The sequence below is a fragment of the Drosophila pseudoobscura genome, chromosome X, assembly GCF_009870125.1.
Source record: "Drosophila pseudoobscura strain MV-25-SWS-2005 chromosome X, UCI_Dpse_MV25, whole genome shotgun sequence".
In the NCBI taxonomy this organism is placed as follows: domain Eukaryota; kingdom Metazoa; phylum Arthropoda; class Insecta; order Diptera; family Drosophilidae; genus Drosophila; species Drosophila pseudoobscura.
In genome coordinates this window covers 35,104,689-35,124,077 of record NC_046683.1, presented here as the reverse complement: position 1 = coordinate 35,124,077, position 19,389 = coordinate 35,104,689, and the positions used below count along the sequence as shown (strand labels likewise).

The following is a 19,389-nucleotide window of genomic DNA, read 5'->3' as shown; positions in this document are numbered from 1 at the left end:
TAATAACAATAATGGGTCGAACAATCGGGACGCCACTGACAAGATGTTTCGCTTTGTAGGGGTCAATGAATCAAATGAGTCATCTAAATGATAATGGAACAAATCATATTGCGGCTTCCATCTAATTCCGATCGTTTTAACAGACGACGAAGGATCAAACTGCAGCGATTTCTCCTGGCCACTAACGGACAGCAGCTGGGGATGATTTGACGCCCACTTGGCCATCTTGAAACCCCCGGTTTCTAAGACCTCACACACTTCCAGGATGGGACTCAGCATAAACGTCTGCCAATTCGACGAGACAGCGGATAGCCAGAAATGGAGCTGAGGCTGTCCCATTAGTAATCGTATTCAGGCGATACGTTTGAACATCTACATTTATTTGCCTTATCCCTCCACAGAATCAAATGGAAATTTCGGTCTTCTTCGGCGACCTGAACTTGCCTATACATTTTGGAGATGTCAGCTGTGAGCGCAAAACGATTTAATCGAAATCGGAAAAGAGTTGCGTAAAGCTCCCGCTGAATAGTTGCACCCACCATCAAAGTCTCTTTTAATGAGATTGAAGTCGATGTTTTGCTCGATGCATCGAAAACGACGCGTAGCTTGGTGGTTTTACTATCCGGTGTCAGGACACATTGATGTCGAATGTAGTAATGGCGTCCTGGAGGACTTTTGCTTGGAAGCAATGACATGTGGCCAAGGATGAGATACTCTTTCATAAACTCCATATACAGATCATGCAAATACTGATCTCGTGCAAGTCTGCGTTCTAGGGATAGAAAGCGGCGTTTTGCCGTCTCAAACAAGAAACAAGAAAGAGAGTCGAGAGAACAATGATCGCTACCACCAGCGATATTGCATACAGCATCCTGTACATTAACTCAAAAAAGGTTTCTGCCCCTATCGATAAGTCAACCTTAGCAGGCTTGTAAAAATGCGGGTCTGCCAGCTGCAGGTTTGCTGGTATCTTCCATTGGGCGAAATTGACAACATGATCGGGTTGGTATGTGGAAATCGATCTTAACACCCAAAAATCGGAATAAAAGTTGTGAGCGTTGTTACGAGATTGGACAGAAGTATGAATCTTCTGCTTTATGACGGAAGAGTTTTTTCCAACAGTTGTGATATTAAGCCACGAATCATCACGGCGCAATCGTAAGCGCTGGGCTAGATCCTCGGATATAAAATTAATTTGGGAGCCGGAATCTAGAAGTGCCCGTGCATACTGAAATTGTCCGGACCGATCTTGCACCTTTACAACAGCGGTAGCAAGAATAACCTGGTCATAACTAGCAACGGGACTAGAATAAGCTGTCTGAGGCTCAGACGATGACGAATGTTCTACTGGCACAGAACTAGGCCCATTTTGCTGTGGCTCAGCCCCGTATCGATGAAGCAGAGTGTTATGGGGCTTAGAGCACACTCGACATTTTGCTGTCTTGCACCTCGTCACTGTATAACCTGGCTTCAAACAATTTATGCAAAGTCGGAGTTGCTTGGTAATGTCGAACCGTTGAAGAACAGGAAGAGCACTAAACGATTGACAATTGCTTATGGTATGATTCCCCGCGTGGCAATAGCTACATTTCGAATCAGCTCGCCTGACGATTTAGTGGCTTCTTTACTTGTTAAGTTTTTCCCTTATTCCGTGTTGACTGATAGCGCCGAGTCAGCTGGGCTGCGCACTCGGACCAAGACGGTAGTTTATCGTAATCCAGTTGCTCTTCGAACCAAGACTTCGTTGTGGGATCTACTTTAGACAGCGCATGAATTATCATCGCGCTATTTATGTCTTTTTCACTTCCTAACGACTGCAGAGAGGAATAGACGGCTGATACCGTGTCAGTGAGGGACCTAAGGCATGAAGCAGAAGCTTTTGTTGTGCTGGGAATGTCAAACAACTGCGAAACAGTATCAGAAAAGATCATTTATTTTTTGTCGTAAACCTCCTTCAAGCTATCAAGAGCCTTCTCATCATTTTCTGCAGAGATTTGAAACGCCTTCACTGTTACCAATGCATCGTCAACGAGACACGACAGTAAGTGGTTGAATTTTTCCACATTTGTTAATATTGGGTCGTTATGCACCAAACTCTCGAAAAGGCTTATAAAGTTTTTCAATTTAGCATGTTTTCCACTAAACTTGGGGAGATTCATTTTAGGCCGATGTGATGAATGATGCTGGCTACTCCTATCCTTCCTCTGTATTCGCTGAGTTTCGGGTTCTTTAAGTGCAGACATGTACAGAGCCTTTGTGCTAACACACATATCCTGGACCGATGCTCGTAGATCGTTGTTGGGATTTAAACAAACCACGTCTGCCTATATGTCCATAAACTTTTCACAATAATTTTCGATCAGCTTGAGTCTGCATTTAATTTGAAGAGAGTCGAACAAAATAGTTTTTTCCTCAAAGGACGTTCTCACACGTCTTAGATCGCCCATCACCCTATCGTGTTTTTGCAGTGCTGTTGCTAACTTTTGCAGGATTTTTGGACTTTTGGTAGTAATTTCCCTTTCCTTTTCACTCTTTCTGACGCTTTCTCTTAATTCAAGAGGGTCGGAAAGTAATGCACTGGGCTTAGACAATGGTTAACCGAAATACTGTAGGGTATGCAAAAAACTATGAAAGAACGCGAAGTTTAAACAAAAACTCTGTATCGGCTTCAATAGATAAATGGTCAACGGCAGCAACGGAAAAGTTGACAATTATCATGCCAATGTACACATCAAAATGTTTTCCAAAAAACTGTGTATCGGCATTGGACGTTGACATGCAATGATTGCATCTTTCAAGAGGCGATGCAGTTACTGCACCGTCAAGTGGCCCGTGTGACACCAGCAGAAGGCTGTTACGCGCGGATCCCAGGCAAAACGCAGCCCTCCTCCCGTCCAACCGACCGAGGGGCGCTGCCGCATGACGCACGGTGCGTAGCCGAACCGAACGCGAACATGTAAGAAGGATAGCAATTAGACTAATATTCGAGCACTAAACTTACTTAGAAACTAAGCATGCAATCAAAATACAAATACCACTACAATTACTAATTACTAGAAAGGTGTGTAAGGATTAGTAATTTAATAAGAGCAAGAGAATTAGTGGTGGATATAATATGGTAGAGGGAATTATAATCCGAGCATAAGACCCTAAACGGTTCATGCAAGGAATAATTCGATCTACAAAGTGGAAGGAACAACGGTGTAAATTTTCTAGTAGGTCTAATAGCAATCGTGAAGTTTATGCGGCTCAACAGATCAGGGCTGTCTATGTCACCCCTGATCCAGTTGTGCACAAAAATCACAACAAGTATTTTTCTACGGTTAACTAAAGATGTAAGGTTTACTAATAGTAGTCCACTATAGTAAGATGGGAGTCTCACACCTTCATCCCAGTTAAGGCCCCGCAGAGCAAAGAGTAAAAAGTTTTTCTGTACTGATTCTATACGATCCTGGTGTACTTTGTACTGAGGGCACCATACACAGGAGCCGTATTCTAAGATCGGACGAACAAGCGAGGTATAGAGAGTCTTTGTTATATAGGGGTCGTCAAATTCCTTTGACCACCTCTTTATAAACCAAAGCACGCCCATGGCCTTATTTACTATGGTAGAAATGTGTTTGGAAAACTTTAACTTGGGGTCTAACATAACACCCAGATCATCCACCAGGGTAATTCTTTCAAGAGAACCCCCAAATAGGGTGTAGGGAGCCAACAAAGGGCTAGAACGATGAAATGTCATAACTTTGCATTTCGAGGCATTAAGGTGTAACAAGTTTGCACAACACCATGACTGAAAGCTATTGAGATTGGATTGCAAGCGAGAATGAAATGAAATGGACACAGAGTTTAACATCATCCGCATACATTAGTACACGAGAGTATGTTAATACTGAAGGCAAGTCATTAATAAAGAGTGTGAAGAGTAGGGGGCCTAGATGGCTGTACTGTGGTACTCCCGAAGAAACCTTTACTGGTAAAGAGAGGGAGTTTTTGAAGAGGACTCTTTGAGACCTAGAACAAAGATAGCTAGAAATCCATCTCAGGAGGTTGGGCGGAAACCCTAAAAGGTCAAGTTTATGTGCTAAAAGGGAATGGTTTACAGAGTCGAATGCTTTACTAAAGTCGGTGTAAATAACATCCGTCTGTAAGTTACCTTGAAAGCCTTTAATAATGAAAGAGGTAAACTCTAACAAGTTCGTGGTGGTTGATCGGCGCCTTGTAAATCCATGCTGAGTTGGAGATATAAGTGACTTGCAGAGATGTTGCAAGTTGCATTTTAGGAATAGCGGATAACTTTGCTTTACCTCTATAATTTTTTGCATCAGACTTGCTACCTTTTTTATTGGGAGGAATTATAAACGATTCCTTCCAGATGGGGGGAAGCAGGAAGAATCGATGGACAGGGTGAATATTTTTAGCAAGGGTCCACACAAAGCCTCGGCGGTGAAAACACCGGCTTAACTAGTCGAAGATCATGAAGTAAAGAACATTCATTTAACAAGGGACTGAAAATGCCGTTCGACCTCGGTAAACCGTATGTGTACGGATAACCAGAGTAGCTTTCCTCAGAATAGGTGGTTTCGAAAAATTGGGCAAAAAGATCGGCAATTGCCTGATCATTATTTGCCGACGTGTTACAAATTGATAGCGAGGATGGGTGTGCGGACGTTCTTCGCTTACTGTTTACGAAGCAGTAAAACTGTTTAGTGTCCTGAGGAAAACGTATAGCATTGAGAATTAAGAACTGAAAAGTTTGACCGAGCTATTACAGAACGAGAGTAAGAAGTAGGAGAGCCCACTTCTTGAAATTTTTTATAAAGTCTTGATTTTAAGTTTTTTAGACTGGATAACTCTTTGGTAAACCAAAGGGGTTTTCCAGATCTAATCGGACAAGAAAGCGGGACACAAGAATCAAAAAATGTGTCAAGAGCATTCTAAAAAAGGTTTGTGCCTTTTGTGACATCAGTGCACAAGTACAAACCGGACCAATCAAAATCCCTAATGAGGTTATTAAGCTTCGCAAACTCGGCTTTACGAAAGCAGTGGACACGTTCAGGTAGTCTACTCGACCGATCCAATACAGTTGGTCCTATATCTAGCGACACCTCGAAAGTAGGGTGGTAGGCGTCTTCAGGTATAGTGAGCGGAAGGTCTCGGGTTAACAACAATGGTCGGATCCGATACAAAGCACAGATCAAGCAATCGACCCAAGGAATTTTTCATATGATTGACTTGAGACGGGGACAGGTCAAGCAAGCCATCAACAAAGTCATGTCGTGACATGGGCACTCGGATACTAGACTCGTTTACCGAAGACCAAACAGTTCCTGGCAAGTTGAAGTCACCAAGAACCATCATACGATCTTTATCAGATAGCGAAGAAGAAACAGCGGTTAAAGCGGACAAGTGCTGCTCATAAATTGAAATATCCGAAGAAGGTGGGATATACGAGCAAGTAATGAATATAGCGAAAGCGGGATTTCCAGTTCCTGTTGAACTTGTACTGTGAAGTGTTCTGACGTGAAGTAAGAGTCCACTGCAATTAGAACCCCCCTGCACGTCGAGACGAACGGTCCTTTCTAAAAGTTGTGTACCGACCTGCCAAAACCTCGGAACTAAGAATGTCCGGCTTTAACCAGGTTTCAGTAAACACAATAACGTGGGAAGCAAATGCAACAATATCCTGGAAAAGAATGCTGAGCTTACTACGCAAGCCTCTTACATTCTGATAGGTTACTAAAAGAGAAGTTAGTTTTTTGGAAAGGTGGAAGCAAGACGGGAAGTTGAGGAAGAGGAAGTTGAGGTTGGGGGTGGCACACTGGAAAGATTTGGAAGGGATATGTGGGGCGTATTCTTCTTCTTAGCCTTAAACTCCTTCACCACCAAATGGTGTCAAATTGAGTTGGGGAGATGCTTATCTTAAACGAGGCTATCTCCCTGGCATAAGAGATATTGAACTTCTATACCTTTAATCCCACGGCTTTTATTTTGCTTTGAATAAAAGCAATTACGTCATTACATGTCAGGTCAGGGGCCAGCGGTGAAACAAAAACTTGTCGTTTTGGTGGGACTCCCACCAGTGGTTTAGTCACCACAGGCCTAGTACCTGTGGTGGCAATATCCGGAGGTCCGGAACGTCTATTTACTGTTGGGATCAGGATAGACGGGAAAACTAGCGAACTTGCGGACACCACGGACACGGACGCTGCAGACGTACTTGGCTGCACATTCTCCGAGGCGATGAATTCGGCTACCGAATCTGCATCGCCAGCAGCTGTCGTTGCCCTTGGAGTGGCAAACGAGATCAACTGCTGCACAGTTGGAGTGGTCGGAGTCAGTTTTAGGGCGGCGCACGGCTGAGTGATGGCACTTGCAGATCCCGCGGAGTGACCTTTTTGCGCCTCGGAGACTCATTCAGCAGTTTTAAACCGCTAAACTGAGCCTCCATGGCTAGGAGCCGATCGTATTGGTTTTTCAAAACCAACGGTCAGCTCCTTAAAGCCACTCCGCGTCTGCCTCATAAAAGCTACCATGTCTTTCTCCACCGCACGGCAAGCCTCGCAACTGTAGTGCAAACCATTACGCTTCGAAATGGCATCACTCACAAGGCCAGAAAATCCAGAGCATTTTGCGTGCACTACGCTGTCGCAGAGCCAGCAGGGGATAATCGGCTGGTCGTGGGTGATCTGCTTATTGCATGATTTTTTGGCACATACAACAGAAAACTCTATATTAAAAAATTTGAACAAAATTTAAATTAAAATCAAATAATATTTTGAAACAAATGGCTGTCAAACCAGTGTGCCAGACAAACGCTAATAGGAGGATAGGAGAACAGTTGCAGCAGCAGCTAATGAGGGAGAGAGAGCTACTGAACAGAAAGTTACGAGAGCGAGAGAGAAAGAACAGTTATTTAAGTTTAGGTGATAGGGAGAGAGTGATAACACAACAAAAGCTACCAGACGAGAGCGGACTGCAATGCAATGTAATGCGTACTCACTCACTGCAACAACACAAAGCACAAGCCGACGCCGAAAAATAAAAAGTTAAAAAATGTTTTAACACAAATCAAAAGGCATGCACTCGCGTAATAGAATAGGTTTCCAGATTGTTGTCTGGTTAGGAAGTTTAATTAGAATTTATTTAGGAAAACACTGGCTGTTTATTCAAAACAAAAGGAAAAAAATGCGGAGCGCAAAACAAAAACGCGTCTAATCACTACGAAAGAGAAAACGGCATCAAAGGGTTAACGCAGCGAAACAAACACAAATTATGCTGCCAATGCACACGACCAAACGCAGCCAAATTATGCACAATTTGGCGCAACGATAGCGTTACCGAAGTAAAGGCAGCACCAATAAGCGGTACTTCGCAAAAAAGAATTGAAAACAGCGGCAATGACCGGTGCGTCTGATTGGCAAGTACCGTAAACCCTCATTAATTTGCACTTTTCTTCAATTCACCAATATTCCGCATATAATAAATATTTTATGTTTTTGGCTTTTCACTTTGCTTTATTTTATTGCTTTGTGTATTATTTAATTGGTATTCCAATTCAACGAGGTGCCAAAAATTGAGACTAGTGGCCAAATAGAGAAACACAACGCACAAAATGGTGGCTTGGTTCTAGCACTCAGTTTTTTCGCACTAAATACCTGTGAATTCGGCATAGATTAGCCGAACACTTGCCTTTTTTTGTTGATTGAAGATGAATCCAATTTGTCGCACAAAACCAGCCAGCTAGAGCTCTATTCGCAACAGAACATAAAACCAATGACTTATGCCGAGACAACGAAGATGTACTGTAGGTTTGTCGTGCGAATTTCCAACGAAAATGCTGGATGCCGAAGTCGCTGCTCGAGCGCCAATGAAAATTTGGAGGAATTTTTCCAATTTAGTCTTTAAGATGACCCCGGTCCAGCGGGCTCTAGAGCGATTTTTTACGTTAAATTGTCAGGTAATGTCTGACCAAAAAAAAACAAACAAGTGCTCGACTTCACGGTATTTATTCAACTGGTCTCAGCCAGAGATAGCGATAACTCCAACTCCAGTAACATGTTCAGAGAGCAGTACAAGAGCGCGGCGGTTGAGACCAAAAGCTCTGAGCTAGGGTGATTGTGATAGGTTGCTGCAACAACGGTTGCAGTAAGGGCATTAATATGTGCCTGGGTTTTCGAATTTATGGTAGTTTGTTTATAGTCGCTAGAACGACTACATTAAATGTATCATCCACATGGCGTTGGAGTTTTAGGCATCTGTCAATTTCTAGTAGGGTACTGTGGAAGCGTTCCACCTGTCCGTTTGATGTGCTGTGTAGCGGCGGTGCATTTGCCAAATCAATGTCGAATTGGTTCTTTAACAAGGACCGAATAGTCTCTGAATTAAAGGCTGCCTGTCGCAATAAATGATTCTGGCATTTGAGAAGATGTTTACCAATTGTAGAATTGGTATTTTTACGTCAGTGATCGTGCGCGAAGCAATTTGCTGTGTAATTGCAAACTTTGAGAACTTGTCGACCGCAGTGAGAAAATATTTTCCTGCAGTGTGAAGCAATTCACCTACCCTTGCCTTCGGTTGACACGACCTATCCTAGAAATTCGACTTTTTCTTTGGTGAATTGGGATGTCTCTTTTGACACCCTCATGTTGGCGTCATGGAGGCTGCTGAGTACAGTGTCAATGTCCTTGACATGCCTCTGCCTTGCTCCTCGAAAATACGATGACGTCATCGACGAACACGTAGCATATCTTACCGATATGCTCCCGCAACACATCATCGATGGCCCGCTGGAAAATGTTTGAAGCATTCTTTAGGCCAAATGACAGACGGCAAAATTCATATTTACCTCCGTTTACCGAAAATGAGGTCTTGTCACGATCGCGTTCAGCTAGCGTGATTCGTTGGTACCCTGATTTTAAATCAAGGGTTGTAAAATATCTTGCTTTTACCAAATTCGAAAGTATCATGGAGATACTAGGAATCGGGTATTTGTCTGGTATGGTTTTGGTGTTTAGCTTGCAGAAGTGTATGACTAGCCGTTTTTTGTTTGAACCTGAGTCGTCGGTTCCTTTCTTTCCAGTAACCCATATGGGGTTATCGTACGGAGATCTGGATGTCCGAATAATTTCTTTTCGCAATAAGTCCTTCTTTTCGTCATTTACGAAATCAGTGGATCATACTGGAAAGGGCAATTTTTGAGTAAATTGGCTCTTCATCTTCGGATCTGATAGTAGCTACTACAGCCGTGTTTAAGGGCCGCATTTCCTTTGGATCTGCAAAAGCCTTTATGCGACAGGCCATCATTTTGAGAAATTCATCTCTTACAGCTGGCGGAACCTCGATGTCGTCCACTTTTGTGAAGTTGACGCTGGGGCACTTGTGGTACAGGATCTTTTCAGATACATTTCCGAAGTGAAATCTTATGTCTCCAGGTTATAATTGGCGCCAGCTTCGGTTAATGTGTCAAGTCCTATGATGCCATCGAAGGTTGAAAGTTCTGGCAAGATGAAAAACGGGCTTTTTATGCCGAAAAATGTAAGGAAGCACTTTTGCTCGACTTTATTAAAGCCGTGCAGTGATTTCACGATGAATGGGGCATCTACCGGAACAATTCGGTGAAGTTCGCTTAGCGGTTTGATGTAGTTCTTCGCAGCCCCGCTGTCTATCAGGAAATTTAATGTTCTCCCCGCTACTGTTCGTTTGATGAACGGGAGCAGGGACTCTCCTTTAAAAAACTGACCTCGTCAATTTCAGCCACTGCCTCCTGTGCTAGCTGCTCATACTGTTGCTCGTATTGATCTGGGTCTTCCTGAGCGGGTTGATTAACCCTCTGCCTTCACTGGTCAGAGAATCTCTGACTCGCGCACATAAAACGGGTTCTTTCCTTGTCTTTTATAGTGGTTGGGCTTATTCTGTCCATCCTGTCTGAAAGCCATTCGTTTTTGGCCTCTGTCCTCTAAAGCTCTTTCGTAGTTGGAGTTCAATTTCTTGAGCCGTTGACACGGAGGGCCTATGTTTTTCGTTAACATGCTGTGCCTGTGTGGCCTCTTGTGACAAAATTATTTTGTTTGTAAGAAGGCTGAGTTTTTTCTCAACCTCTTCCTGTGCAGTGGACGTTTATCCGAATACGTGAAATCGAGGCGATTGATAATTGCATAGAAGTTCAACACCGTGTTGAACGATGCTAAGAGCGAGTCAGCGGGGCCTCTAAATCTTATTTCTGATTATGAGAACCGCTTGGTAGTGCTTTGAACTGCCTTTGTACCCCTTGTACAGCAGGCTTTGCCGCTTGGCGCCAGGAAACGTACTGCTCCTGGGTACAATGGAACTCTGGAAGTGTTTTCACCGCATCCAGAGCTTCCTCCCAGATCACCGCTCCATCTAAAGTAATCGGCTCGAAGGCCTTGGCCTCGGGTGCCGTAATTATCGCTGCCTGCAGCTGGCTGGTTACTATCTGTAAACGCTGTTCAATGTCAGCCCTTTGCACCTCCAGTGCAGAGCCGACCGCCGCGGACACAATGGCTTGGAGTTGTGCAGCGTCCACTATCCCTGATCGTTCGCCCGGGCCGTGTTGAAAATCTAGGCTAAGATCGTCTAACAGTTCTAATAAATCGTTATTGTTATGATAAATACTCATGTGCGGATTCTTTTTTTCCGACCGCTTCTTAATGTGCTCTGTCTTTGTGGTAGGTCAGTTTTCCCCTTAGGTCGGCGTTAAATTCGGATTCCCTTATGAGAAATCTGATATGTTGCCCGCCCTCTACAAAGTAATCATATGGCGAGTATAAAAATAAAATTTCGAGATAAATGACGCCCGAATGATTTTGGATGTAAACAGTTTTTATTAGCTAGTTCAGTTTCTTCGTTTTCTTTTTTAATTTTACTTTTCCCTTACTGATTACTTTGTGGGCGATTTTTATAAAATTTCCACTTACATGTTTTCTATTTCGTGTTTCCCCAATTGTATCTTCTTAAATTGTAGTGGTTCTTCAGCTGGCCGTCTCGTATGCTTCTTCCTGTCTATCGTCGCCGCTGCCCAAAGCCGTCCGCTCTGGTGTAACAAATTTTGGATTTATACTCGGGGCTACGAGTTGTTTGGTGCACTTTTGGCACGCACTTCTTGTAATTTCTTGTGCTACTTTTTGAGCGGGCGTTGTCTCCGCACTCATATTTTTTAGAATTTAGATATTTTGTTTTAACTTCCCTTGTTTTTTTTAAACTTTAACCGAATGCTTTCTTTAACTTTTTTGAGCGGGCGTTGTCTCCGCACTCCTTTGTTTCAGATTTCAGATTTTATTCGTTTTGAATTCTTGTTTCTTTGTTTTTACATGTTGACCGAATTTTGTCTTTAACTTTGTTGAGCGGGCGTTGGCTCCGCACTCTTTTATTTCAGATTTCAGATTTTGCGTTCTAACTTCTTTTCTTTCCGGTTTTATTTGTGGGCCGAATATTTTCTTTAACTTTTTGAGCGGGCGTTGTCTCCGCACTCAGTACTTTGCCGATTTACACTATAGCGGGCGTTGTCTCCGCACTACACTACACGTTAGCGTTGGGCGCCAGTAAATAATAAGTTTTCGGGTTATTTGAAATAATATGATGAACACTTTATTCGTAATTATGAGTTGTTATAAACCACAAGGCTAACACCGAAAAATGTAATTGCCACTCGGCGGATCAATATAAAAGTAATTTTAATGTACCCAAACTCCCACTCTCGAGCCCTCACTCATCGTCCGCCGGGCCCGTCGCAGTTCATCGGAAACGCTGACATTGCGCCTCGTGTCTGGTATCCGATGCAGGCTGGCATCCGGCGGTGTCGGCGGCCGCGCTCCCACGGTCAGCGAATTTGCCTACTCAGTGATCTTGCAGAAATCGCTCCGCCCAGTGGCCAATTTGGTTAACATTTCTTAACTTAAACATCTTGGCTAAGGTAGATTATACTATTCTCTTCTTATTATTTACTAATTGGTTCATAGTGGAAATTAAACATAAAATCGTCTTTAACCGGTTCCCATTGGAGTCCTGTTGTAACGGATTCATTCTCCTCAATGGTTAATACTTAATTTTCTTGGTCATCTCTGACGCCTTCTATAATTTCTGGGATATTTGTTATCCACTTTCTTAAGTTAAACCCAACCTTATTAAACTCCCGGTTAAATTACTTTACATGTTTTTTAGCATCCAGTATCGAGTCGGCACCTGTCATCAGGTCGTCCATATAAAAATCATTCTTTATAATTTCCCTAATTGCTTGATTTTTGCAACTATCTGCTATTGCAACAAGCACCCTGGTTGCTAAGTATGGCGCTGAAGCTGTACCGTACGTAACCGTTGTGAGTTTATAAGTACTCTTTTAACTTTTCGTTTGGATTATCTCTCCAAATTATATGCAAATATTGTTGATCTTCTTTATCAACATTAATTTGCCGGTACATTTTTTAAATGTCCGCAGATATTACAAATGGTCATTTACGCCATTTCGCCATAATATCGAAAATATCTTTTTGGATTCTTGGTCCAACCCACATGATATTATTTTAGCTTTTATGGTTTGTGGTGAAGTTTTTGGTGAGGTTTTTGCTGAAGCATCGAAAACCACCCTCAGCTTTGTGGTTAGACTGGAATCTCTTATGACTCCTTGATGGGACAAATAATATTTCCCATCAGACTTTTTCATCAGTTTTGGAAGAATAATTTCTTCAATATTCAGAGGACCTTTATTATAATCACGAATTTTTAGCGATAATGTAACTTTGTACTTTGCAGTGCAAGATTCTGAAGGTCACACTCCACTTACCTCGGTGTTCGCACTTTTTCGTACTAAGTTTATTATTTGCGCAGCTTCCTCTGAAATTATGGTACATTGCGACCCACAATCAACTAGAGCTCTAAAGTTTTTACAGCCACCATTCCTTGCCCTTACTTTTATAAGTGCTGTGGCTAAGAACGCTTGTTCTTATGTTAATCAAGTGCTAACATTTTCCCTCTTATCGTAGGGAATATGGAGCATCGTATGATAAGGTTCTTTACAAATCCCACATAAAATTTTGGAAGATCAGACAAATCGATATCTTCTTTTTTTATCGCCACTTTTTATGCCACTTTACTATCCACGCTGTTTTCCTGAGCTACGGTTTGCATCCTAACTTCCAGGTTGCTTAAAAGCTTTGAATATCAAATTCCAAATCGCCAATCTGGTCGTCAAAGCTGTCGTTTGTCATTTTTGAGCTCAGTTTTTTGCTGAGGAACTAAATTTTTCCCTTTCTCATTCTATACTCTCCCAGTTTAGCCTGATTAAACTTCTGTATGGCTTGTTATAAAATCATCTTCAGGTTTTCTACTTATTTTGAGCTCTATGTCTTCCTGCAAAGTTACAGTCTCCACTGATTGTAACTGTGAAATTTCTGCCTTCCTTTTCGTTAGGGTTTTATTATTTTTTGACTCTGCATACTTTTTATGTATGTCCTCTATATTTTTAATCATTTTTTCGTACTGCTGTCTCTTATAGTTGTCATGATCGGCTACTCCACCGGCTACTAGTACATAATTATTGCCTGTAACTTTGTTCTTAAGGTCTCCTAACCTTTGGATTACATCGCTGGTCAAATGACCAGCTTCAATCCTCTTAATCTCCCTTGCTATCGCGGGTTGAGCCTCTAATAGCTTAATTATTTATTCCGACAAAATCTTACTTTAATTTGTTACTTAATTCGGCTTAAAGACAATTTGAGATATGCGACTTACCTGATGAATTCCGCTTTTGCTGTTGTTGTTGTTAATGATGCCGCTGAAGTCGCTGTCGCTGCTGCTGGTGTTGCCTCTGCTTATGTCGCTGCTGCTATTGTCGATGCAGCTAGTATCGCTGGCACAGAGGGGCGCACAAAAATCAATTTACTTAAGATTTTCCAAGTTGGTCCTTATTGGTAGAAGATGATACCGTATGTGTGTGGCCTGGTGCCAATTTTTATGGACAATGTCCTTTTGACTTTTTCAGTCTAATATCCAGATTGAATCTTTACGCTGTACCTTTTTTGACAGCTTGAAAGGATGACCAAGGTCGGGGTCACCAAATGTAAATGTGTGTGTGTTTGTGTAGGAACCTGGGTTGCATACGGTACATAAACCGTCTACAAATTGGTAGAAAAAAAACATTGCAAAACTTTGGAAGCCCCAAATCTATAATAAAAAGTCAGTTACTCATAATCAGTTACTCGATACTCAAAATAAGTATTGGGGTATATTAGATTTGTGGTGAAAATGGATGTGTGTAACGTCCAGAAGGAATCGTTTCCGACCCCATAAAGTATATATATTCTTGATCAGCATCAATAGCCGAGTCGATTGAGACCTGTCTGTCTGTCCGTCCCTATCAGCCCCTAGTGCTCAAAGACTAGAGCTCGAGCAACGACATTTTATATCCCGCCCGCCCACTTCCGCCCCCACAAAGGGCGAAAACCTGTGGCATCCACAATATTGAAGATACGAGAAAACTAAAAACGCACAATCATAGAGAATGACCGTATCTATGAGATTGCTGATCTGGATCTGATCATTTTTATAGCCAAAAGGAACAAATTAATTTGCAGTGGCTACGCAGCGCCCGACGACATGTTCAGACACGTTATGTCTCTCCCGCACGCACACATTGTCGCTGAATATAGCCATACTGACTATGGATCGGGTATAAATGTAGAGTTGCGGTCTCCGCAGCAGCTCACAACGTTCCCCCTCGTTTGTTCTTGTGTTATCAGTAAAAAATGTTTCTTAAAAATAGAAAATAAAACTGTAAATAGTTACTACATGACAAACCTTTTCCCTTTCTATTTACATGTGACGATTTTCCGATGTCTTTCCATACATGTAAATAGTTCGAACAACATTCAAATATCTCCAACAAAAACAATATTCTGATGGTTGCTGGGCTAAAACCGCTAAATGATTGGCGTTCTTATACTCTTGATAATCATCCGGGGTTATTGTTAATACGAAACCCGTTTACAGAACGAGGTCAGCGTTATTGGATTGCTCGCTGTCTGCGAGACTATCCGAGAACACCAAACAAGGTTAATTTAAATGAAAGGCTGTTCCCGGATTCAGCTAGATCTGACTGGTGGAAAGAGCTTCATCAATGTGCCAATATCATTGAGATGCAACGACTAAAATTTGCGATGCGTTGGACAACATTTGGTTATCATCATAATTGGGACACCAAGATTTACGACGAGTCTATGCGTTCACCATTTCCAACTGATCTGAAAAGCATGTGTATTTTTTTTTCATCTATTTTGGGCTTCAATAATTTTAAGCCCGAAGCTGCTATTGTCAATTACTACCCAATTGGCACAAGTTTATCTGGTCACACAGATCATTCTGAACCTAATCATTCTGCTCCACTGTTTTCTTTTAGGTAAAGTGTCAAACTCGATAATATATTAAAAATCATATAATTAATTTGTATATTTACCACACAGCTTTGGACAGACAGCAATATTTCTCATCGGTGGAAAAACTAACGATGAAATACCAACCGCATTGTACATCCACAGTGGTGACGTTTTAATAATGTCAGACAAATCCCGTCTCTGCCATCATGCAGTGCCACGTATTATCAAAACAAAGGTATCTTGGACTTCGGAACTGCCAATTGAAAACATCGAAACTGAAATAATCGGAAAAAACTTATTGGATAATATCTTGTATCAGAAAGTGGGCGAGTGGAATTTCTGGAAACCGTTTTCTCGTTATCTAGATGATTCACGAATTAATATTAATGTACGACAAGTGCTCAAACCAGGCGATAGTACACTGTCACAAAATAATACTACCTTGTAATATATTAATGTACAACAAGTGCTCAAACCAGGCGATAGTACCCTGTCACAAAATTATACTACCTTGTAATATAAATTGAATATAATAAACTTAAACGCTTGCATATGCTTCTTACTATATCTTAGCAACGCAAACAAGCAATCATCTCAGACCACAAAATGCACATGACCAACATCTGTCAATAATAATTGTTGTTAGCTGGGCATTTCCCACGAGAATTTGTTTAGAATTAAACAATTTACTTTATTCTCGACGATTTCGACACGATTCTAGCCGTGTTTATGGCTAAAGGTCAAAACATATATGTATATGTATTAGAGTGTCCCTTATTTTTCAAAAGTACAATTTGAGGACGCATACCGTCTATTTTTTTTTACTTTTGTATCCAAACAGGTAAAAAAATTGTTTTGGCTTTTTTAAATTTCATTAAACCGTGCCGAATCGTGTTAGACGTTGTGATTTTAACCACGTATACATTTAGGTTTCTGGCAGCTTGCTTGTTACTCGCGTCAAATTTAATTTGTATTCCTTATTTGACTAAATATAATATATATAATATATGTAAGAAGGAGTGGGCCAGCTGGCCTATTGAGGGGGCAGCGGGGATAAGCAACAGCAGTAATAACAGCAGCAGAGGAACAGCTGATGAGCAGCAACAGCAGTAGTAACAGCGGCAGCAACAGCAGTAGTAACAGCAGCAGATCAACAGCGGACAGAGAAGAAGAGGAACAGAGCGAAGCAGTGAAAAGGAGAGAACAGCAGCATACGGACGCGACTCAAGCAGCAGCAGAAAATCAGCAGAAATAAGCCGTAACATTAAGAACTTTTGTAAGCACACATACCAGGTCACCGCGATAATAATACGAATAAACAATACTCTAAATAATATCTTACATTTGGGGGCAAATGTAAATGTAAATGGGAAAAAAATTGTGTGTCTCATGTCTCAGAACCCGGCAGCAGACGAAGCGAGACGAAAAAGCAAAAATTCGGTGCAAAAAAACTGCGCATTTGACTCTCGGAAGCCGCAAGCAGAGGAAGCGAGACAGCGAGTGGGTGAAAAGAAGAACCGAGAAAAAAGGCTTGTTTCAAGCCGGCTGCCCACAAGAGTATTGCGCAGTAGAATTATAATGGAAAATACAAGTGGACCACCAGCCGGGAATATGCAGAAAAACGAAGGCCCAAGTGGATCAGAAGAAAACAGGATCAATCGCCAGCAAAACGCGAACGAGGAAGCGATGAGGTCAACACTCCTAGAAGAAAACACACAGACGCTCCAACAGCTGGTTCAACTGCTCTCGATGAAAATAAATGCTGATGAAATAGACAAGAAAAATGATGCAAAACTGGTAGTGGAAAATTTTGCCAAAATTATTCCAGAATTCAACGGAGAAAATATGTCGGTACAGCAGTGGTTTATTAACTTCGAGCTAAACGCTGAAGCATACGGACTAAATGACAAACAAAAATACGTGCAAGCCCGAGCAAAAATGACAGGTACAGCCGCTCTTTTTCTCGAGTCCACAGCAGTGTATGAGTACGGCCAATTGCGTCACCAACTTTTACAGGAGTTTGAGTGTGAGCGTTTATGCAGTGCGCAAATTCACAATCAATTGTCTATGCGACGGAAGATTGCCGGCGAAAGTTTTCACGAATATATACTACAGATGAAACGCATTGCTGCACGTGGGATAACAGACACGGAGTCGGTGATTCGATACATTGTCGACGGACTGAATTTAAAAACGGATTATAAGTACACCTTGTATGGATGCAGCTCATACAAGCAGCTGCGAGAGAAGTACGAAATCTACGAAAGAACGCTCGCGGTTGATGGGGGTTTTGCCCCGAAACAAAAAGATCCACAGCCGTTCGGAAAGAAGTCCAATTTCACAAATATGAAAGGAAGCAACACTGCTATAATTGTGGATCCCTGGAGCATCTACGCAAGGATTGCCGAGCTGCATTAAAGTGTTTCCGCTGCAATCAGACTGGACACATGTCTAAGGATTGCCCGAGTTGTGCTGCCATAAACGTTTCATACGAGGAAAAACGCCTGAAGTCTTTAAAAATTAACGACGTGCAAGTCAAGGGGCTCATAGACACCGGTGCAGATGTTTCCCTATTAAAGATGTCAGTGTTCGGCAAAATGAGTGGTATCCATCTGCAAGCCAGTTCGTCAACTTTGAGGGGACTTGGAAACAACATCACACGCTCCGCTGGGCAGTTTACGGCAGAAGTGGAGATCGACGGAATGCGACTGGCACACAAATTACAACGTGGTCGAAGAAAATACTGACATAAACATTCCATCGCAGTTCAGAGATGCCGTCCAATCAATGATTCAGGACTTTACTGAAAAGAAACAGACTGCAGTGTGCCCGATCATGCTGAAGATCGTACCGGACGAGAAAATAGCGCCGTTTCGACATTCGCCAAGTCGAGTGGCCATCAGCGAAGCCGACGTTGTCAAGCAGCAGATCGATGAATGGGCCAACGCTGGGATACAACGACGCTCATCATCAAATTTCGCCAGTCGGACTGTAATTGTCAAGAAAAAGGATGGGAGCAGCCGGGTCTGCGTGGACTATCGTCAGTTGAACAAGATGGTCTTGAAAGATTGCTTTCCCGTTCCAATCGTTGAAGAGGTGCTGGAAAAACTGGAAAATGCTAAAGTGTTCACCATCATGGACCTAGAAAATGGGTTTTTCCACGTTCCTGTGGAAGAAAGCAGCAAAAAATATACAGCGTTTATAACGAAGGAAGGCCTCTTTGAGTTCAACCGTGCGCCTTTCGGTTTTTGCAATTCGCCAGCAGTTTTCATCCGTTTTATAAGTTTTGTATTTCAAAACCTTTTAAATGAAAACATTCTTGACCTGTACATGGACGATATCGTTATACACGCTGAAACCGCCGACGAATGCCTGGGAAAGCTGAAGAAGGTTTTTGATGCTGCAGCTGAATACGGGCTGAAGATGAAGTGGAAGAAGTGCCGATTTCTGCAGTCGGCCATTACATTTTTGGGCCACCAAGTTGGAGGAGGTGAAATCAAGCCTGGATTGGAGAAAACCAAAGCCGTCAGCAAGTTCCCGATGCCGAAAAACATAAAGGCTGTGCAGTCGTTTTTAGGATTAACTGGGTTTTTCCGTAAATTCATAAGAAACTATTCGCTAATCGCCAAACCACTGACCAATCTGCTGCGAAAAGATGTCCCATTTAAAATGAGTCTGGAGAAGCAGCAGGCGTTCGCTACATTAAAGGAAGCATTGGTGAAAGAGCCGGTCTTGAAACTTTATCGCAGGAATGCAAAAACCGAGATACACACTGATGCGTCAAAGGACGGGTTTGCAGCGGCGTTGTTACAATGGCACGAAGGACAATTGCATCCGATCTTATTCTGGAGTAAGAAAACCTCGGAGTCTGAAGCACGACAGCATAGCTATATACAGGAAGCCAAAGCAATTTTCCTAGCGTGCAAAAAATTTCGTCAGTACATACTTGGAACCAACTTTAAGCTCGTAATGGATTGCGCTGCTTTCAAGCAAACGTTAAGCA

At 42.2% G+C, this 19,389-nt stretch overlaps 1 protein-coding gene across 1 annotated transcript in view; it reads left to right on the top strand.

Annotated features, from left to right (window-relative positions):
* The window catches only part of LOC6899672 (nucleic acid dioxygenase ALKBH1-like), a 67,487-nt gene extending 51,536 nt beyond the window's left edge, over window positions 1–15,951 (top strand). The window contains exons 2-3 of the mRNA XM_033382139.1: window positions 14,871–15,409; window positions 15,474–15,951. Of these exons, the coding sequence (XP_033238030.1) occupies window positions 14,871–15,409; window positions 15,474–15,834 (900 nt within the window). The 3' untranslated portion in view covers window positions 15,835–15,951. The remainder of the gene's footprint in view (window positions 1–14,870; window positions 15,410–15,473) is intronic.
* The last annotated feature ends 3,438 nt before the right edge of the window (window positions 15,952–19,389 follow it).